The following is a 6409-nucleotide window of genomic DNA, read 5'->3' as shown; positions in this document are numbered from 1 at the left end:
AAGCATATTCACAGTGCTCATTTCACTTCTTAATACCATATATTTTTTTACGACCAAATCTAAATTTATTTTAGATTCCTGGAGAACTTGTTTAAATAAATAATTTAAGCTTCAAATCACATTAGTGGTAGTAACATTTACTTGTTTACATGGTCCTAAGATTTGCACCTATAGCCTACACACCTACACTGATACTTTTGAGTGTCCAGGGTCTCAAAATCATGATGCTCATTAAATATCAGGGATCACATTAAGCACTGGTTTTCTCTGTTGGGCTGCTGATTGTTGTTACAAGGGAGCAGCTGAAAAGTAGCATTTAAAGAACAAACAAACTGCGGCCCCTCGCCTGAGAGCCGGTAACACCGCCCCTAGCGCAGGGGGAGGGGGCCGGTGTGTGGGTCATTTTGACCTTCAGGCATTTGGTTTCAGAACTTGATAAAGATCATGATAGTGAAAATAATGCACAGCAGCAGCTAACATTCGAGCGTTTACTGATTCCTAGCCTTTGTGCTAAGCGCTCTACTTGTTTATTTTAATCAATTCGATCATGTAACCCTCATTAAAAGAAAAAGATTACCCCACGGGCCATCTCTAGGAAATGTGACATTTCTCTTTCACTTTACCCATCCTTTTATCCTGAGTTCTGCGTATCTGGGCTAACGGAGACGAAATGAGATTTGGTAGATTGATTCGGCAACTAGCTTCGCCTCTGAGAACATCTAAAAACAATTTTTACGGAGCCCCAAGAGCACAAAAAATGTCGGCTCAGCGCGCGGCCGGAGTTCTAAGGCGGGTCCACCCCGGGGCCCCGGCCACGCCCCCAGGAGTAGGCTCCGCCTCCTCCAGCCGCGGATGGAAGGAACTCCGCGAGTGCCTCTCGCGGGACCTACGCCACTTTGGCGAGATTTCGATAACGCTGGCAAAGCTGTATCTCGCGAGAACTTGAAAGTACGTCAAGGAAGGGAATTCCGGCGAAACGCCGAAGCCGGGCGCTTTTGGTTCCTTGGTGCTTAAATGTCGGACGGTGGAGACCTTTTGTTTGGCATCTCCTGGCGGGATGATGTTGGCCCGGGTGAGGGTCGGGCCGGACGCTTATGGAAGGGCCTGAGCGGGGCCGGAGGGCGCTGGGACTCGGGAACTGGGGGGATCCCCGGGTTTCTCTGGTGTCACTGTCCAGAACGCTAGCTCGTGAGCGCTGCCCGTGGTGTTCGTCCGAGACGCCCCTCCGCCGCAGGTAACCTGTGCACCCCGCGCGCGGGCTGCAGGACCTGCGCCGTCGGCTGAGCTGGATGGCGGCTCCTCGGGGGCGGGCGCCGTCGCTCCGCTCAGCCTGGGAGCGCAGAGCAATGCCGGTTACTTAGTCGGCCCTCCGTAAGCCTTTCCTGGACGCGTAAATGAAACAGAATTGCAAGGAAGTCTCCGAGGAAACCAGTGACTTTTCTTCTAAATGAACTTTATTTCGGAATAACTACATTTACCAAAAAGTTCCAAAGATAATACAGACTTCCCATAAGCTTTTCACCCGTCCCCCCTAATGTTAACCTCTAAAATGGTTACCTCCGTTGGCTTTCTGTGTTAACAGCGCTAGACTCTGCTTTTGCCATTGCTGTACATTGGAGCCATAGTCGACTGCAGAAACACTTTTTAAAAAAATCAGTAGGCCGAGCACGTAGTACAGTTTGCTCGTGTGTGAGGTACTGTTCCCATGGCAAGACCTGGTAATTATCTGAGGTCTCCTTAAGAAAAAAGACTGCTAATGGGGAGGTTCAGTAAATTTGTAGTATCAAAGGTGTGTCAGCAACGTTTTCTTATCATCACAGCTGACAGCAGAACCAGAGAGGAAGCTTGCCAAACGGCTTTGCAAAGTGGTGCTGGACCATTTTGACACTCAGTATTCCAGAGAGCTCGGAGAGGCCTGGAGCGCAGCAAGGTTGGTCTGGTCCACCCTGAATCACTCAGTTCTTTGCCAGAGAGTACGAAAGGAGCCGCCGAGGGGAGGGCGCTGTGAGGATGGCAGAGAGGGGTCCAACCTTGGCTGGACGCCTCCGAGGCTGCAGAAGGGAAGGGCCAGGAGAAGGACTCAGTCGTAGGGACACAGTCAGGGCGGAAAAGCCGCAGTGACCGCAAACACAAGTTGTTACGCCCTTGCCTTCAGCGGTTGCTGTGACCTTTGACACGGGCATGCCCACCAGTTTGGCAAAATTAACTATGCTGTAACAGAAATCCCTTTGAAGCTTTTGAGGATATTTGACCTGTTTCTGAAATCCAGAAGGTAATGCAGCACATCTTTAAAGCCAGCACTGCTTTATCTTCGTTAAAGTTTTGGGGGTTTTTTTGGCAATCTTATTTCTTCCCTCTGTATGGCAGCGATATTTTGAACACACGTGGGAGCTGGCGCACACATGTAGATACAGATTCCTTAAATGTATCGTAGAAAACAAGCATTGAACCCGTAGAAGTAAGTGAGGGAAGTCTGATTTGTGTGTGTAGTGAGTTTTTCCTTTTTCGGAATGTTACTCTCTGGGCTCTTCGTACTGAGCTCCTCACATACCGTGCCCTGTGGGATGCAAAGGGCAAGACAGTCCCTGTGTTCACTGCGCTTTTAGTCTGTGGTCACGGGGGTAGGGGGCATGGGTAAAGCTATGTAAACTCTGATTCCGTAAGTGTCCTGGTAGAAATAGGCAGTGCCGGGGCTTACCTGACGGTGCAGCAAAGGCCTGAGAGCAGTCAGGGCTTGGTGACTTAAATACAGTAGGACCTTGGGTCACCTCGGAGATCCATCCCTGAGGCGCAGCGTAATGCGATTTTCGCCCTAAGTTGAACCCACCTATGTAAGCACCTAGTCACTCACATGGAGCACATACACAGCAATGAGTGAAACAGTAAAAAAAATTTAAAGATAATTCCTGACCTTTACTTGTGGTAAATAAATAATAAAAAACATAAAGCACATATGTACATACGTCAAAATGATGGAACTTTTTTAATATAAATAAATGGGATATGGCGATGTAACCACGAAACGACGTACGTGGAGTCCGACATCACCCGAGGCCTGTCTGTAGTTACCTTGGCAAAAGGAGCCAGACATTTTAGACGGAGGGAAGAGAGCAGTGCTTGTGAAGTTAGGGATAAAAACCTGGTGCATTCTGCTCAGGGAAGAAAAGTGACACAGCTATAGATAATATCTGGAACCTGATCAGATGGCTGTCTTAGTCATCTCTTGTTGGGTCAACTCAATAGCAGTTCCTTCTATACAAAAGGATGTTTAAAGCACTTTTTAAAACAAAGAGATTAAGTCTGAGGTGATTGTGAGATAATTTTAGGACAAATTAAGCAGGTTTTATAACTTGTAAATACTGTAATATGAAAATGTTCTTTATTTTTGGGCTTTTTATTTCAAAACTAGTTTTTAAAATGGGTATTTTCTGTCACAGAGAATAAATGAGAAAGAATGGATAGTGAAGTGAACAGTAAATTCACGAGGTTTTCAATGTGCAGTGTATTGAACCAAGTAACCAAACTCCTGTTGCATGCTTATTACGGGCCGCCCAACACTGACTGTGATCCTCAGAACGAACTTAGGAGGTTTGTTTCCCATTTTTCAGCCTGAGGAAACTGGATGGAGTTTAAGTAACTTTCCGAAGTTCATCCATCTAGTAAGTGGCAGAGCTGAGATTTGCGTCCAGGCTCTGACTCAGGAACTCCCGCTGCCAACTTCTATTCTGTATGCTTCTCATAGCTGTGATGTAATTATACATACATGGGTGGTTTTTTAAAAACCACAGGTTTCAGGAGGTATATTGTCTGCAGACTTTATAGTAATCTGGCTGCCCATACCCTGTAATGAGTTATTTTTGTATTTAATATGCTCAGACAAATTTATAAAGTATTACTTGACCCTAAACAAAATGAGCAGTGAACCTCAAATCCACTTAATTAGCTGTGCCTTCTGCTTCATCTACCTTTTTGTTGGGTTTTCATGGTAATTTAAGTTTTGCATAAACATGCGCTAAATTTGCCATAGGCAACATAAAGGCTCTCTCAGCTTAGGAAGTAGTCTGAGCATGAAAAATAGCATGGGGGAAAAAAAAATATTTTTGTTTTTTGATGGTTTATTTGCAAGGCATAATGTTGTGTACAATCTAGTTTGCAGTCTACGTCCAGGGAAAGGCGAGGGTAGTTTAGCCCTACCTAGAAAGTAATTTGCTCAATATTTTCAGTTTCCTGTAGTAGAGGAGAAGATTTAGCATTTATTTTAATTTTATTGTTTTGTAATGAACACTCTTGCACAGTCACCCTCTGAGCAGCCCTGTCAGTTGGAGTTTACCCTGGTTCTGTTTTTGCTCTACCCTTTGCCCGCATGTTCTCCTTCAGTGAGAACATGGCATGTCTATAAACTTCCCTCACTAAGCCGTCCTTACAAGCTATCCAGTCCTTCCCAAGCTTCAGTCCCGTACTTCTAGGTGTTTTCTGGTAACTTCACTCAGTTTTATGCCAAGCAAACTCAAAAGCATATTATTATCTTTCCTTTCCAATTCTATTTTGTATTTGCTACTTGCATACTCTATCTCAGTTGAAGGCATCCCATCCATCTAGTTTCCTCTCTTTCCCACACCTTCACTGCCTTTGCAGTAAAGAATGACCTTTACTCAAAAACAGGCCTGGCATTTTCCCGCAGGTCCTTCGAGGTGGTCTGTAAGTCCTTGCCATACCCTGCCCAGGAGTGTCTGTTTTCCTGGGGGCTTAAGTCACACAGTAAAGTCTGACAGTATGATTTATGGTGAGGGCTCTGGGCCACAGCATCAGGTGGGCCTTGACCTTTGATCTCCAGCCTCTGGAGGGGCCAGCGATCGGCCACATAAGGCTGTCTGTCATCTTTGTATGGCTGAGGCAAAATAAAATGTAGACACTGAGCCTCCATAGTTGGCAGACTCCTATGCGAATTGTCACACACTGTGGCAAGGAAAAGTTATCCTTACTCATGTTTCACTGGAGAGGACAACTGGAAGCTTCATGCTTTGAAATTTTCTGCCCTCTGCATCATGCATCTCTTACCTTGACTGATTTTAATCCATATCTTTTTGCTGTAATAAACCATAACCATAAGCGTGAGTATAACAGTGAGTTCTGTGTGTCCTCCTAGCTAAGTAAACCTGAAAGTGGTCATGGGGACCCTGATCTTATAGTTTGTGTCAGAGCTTAGGGTGGTCTTGGGTATTCCCCTAGGTACTACCACACACCACTACCCTGCCCCCATCCAAGTCTAAATGCCCAACAAATACTTTTATTCTACCTGAGAAATTTCTTAATTTAGATCTCCCTTTGTCTCCACTGTTACTGCTTACTTAGGTCTTCATCATTCTTACCTGGCATATTACAACAGCCCCCAGCATCGTCTCCCACTTGTATTCATCTGCTTGCTTATTTTAGCAAGTACTACATGCCAAGCAATGTCCTAATCACTTTATACATAGTAATATAATCCTTTGTACAAAATTCTGGGGTAGTTGTTATTATTTCCATTTTACAGATAGGAAAGCTGAGGCGCACAGAGCTTAAGTAACTTGCCCAATGATACACAGCTCACATTTGGAAGAGCTTTGGGAGCCGTTTCTTAATGGACCATACTGCATTGTGTCACTACTAGAGTACAGCCTCCTTTGCTCCTCGGCTGTTTGCATTGTTAAGACTAAATATTTATCATGACTAGACAGGGTCGTTTACCTTTTAGGTCCTTTTCCTCTGCCAGGAATGAGCTCCCTTCTTCCTCTGTACAGTGGTTAAAGTGTGGGCTCAAATTTCACTTCTGCATATTACAGCATATGACTTAGCTAAGAGACCTAACATCTCTGTGCCTCACCATTCTTCTCTGTAAAATGGGAAAAAATAGTACCTATTTCATATAGTTATTTGGGAAGGTAAAATGAATTATATATATATATGTATATATATGTATGTATATATATTTATATATATACATACATACATACACATACACATATTTATATATACACACTATTCTAAGCCATATATATATATATATGGCTTAGAATAGTATTTGACATATGGTATGCCCTTGATATGTATTAGTGTTCTTTTTATTATTGTTACTGTGATTATAACCAGTTCTCCATCAAGTTGTCTCATAAACCCTTGGCAAAATTAGTTCTACCTTTTGTGTTTCCATTGCAATTTATTGACACAACTGTTGTAGTTCTTTCAAGCTTGAATTGTCAGAATTTAGTAACTTGCTGTCTCTTCCCTGCCAAGGGAGGGTCTTTAAGAACCAATACCTTAAGATTTGGGCAGGTCATCTACTTATTCACAATTTAGGCAGTGTTTGTTTACCAGGCATTTTGCTAAGCACTGGGGATACAATGATGGATTATATATTCTGCCCTCAAAT

At 43.9% G+C, this 6409-nt stretch overlaps 1 protein-coding gene across 3 annotated transcripts in view; it reads left to right on the top strand.

Moving 5' to 3' along the window:
- Positions 1–947: 947 nt before the first annotated feature.
- The window catches only part of NSUN3 (NOP2/Sun RNA methyltransferase family member 3), a 77657-nt gene continuing 72195 nt past the window's right edge, over positions 948–6409 (top strand). For all 3 annotated transcript variants that reach the window (XM_006767255.2, XM_015566214.1, XM_006767256.2), the window contains exons 1-2: positions 948–1072; positions 1821–1930. In XM_006767255.2, coding sequence (XP_006767318.1) covers positions 1058–1072; positions 1821–1930 — 125 coding nt within the window. In that variant the 5' untranslated portion in view covers positions 948–1057. The remainder of the gene's footprint in view (positions 1073–1820; positions 1931–6409) is intronic.

The sequence above is a fragment of the Myotis davidii genome, unplaced genomic scaffold, assembly GCF_000327345.1.
Source record: "Myotis davidii unplaced genomic scaffold, ASM32734v1 scaffold482, whole genome shotgun sequence".
Classification (NCBI taxonomy): Eukaryota; Metazoa; Chordata; class Mammalia; order Chiroptera; family Vespertilionidae; genus Myotis; species Myotis davidii.
This window is presented reverse-complemented; position numbering and strand designations above follow the sequence as displayed.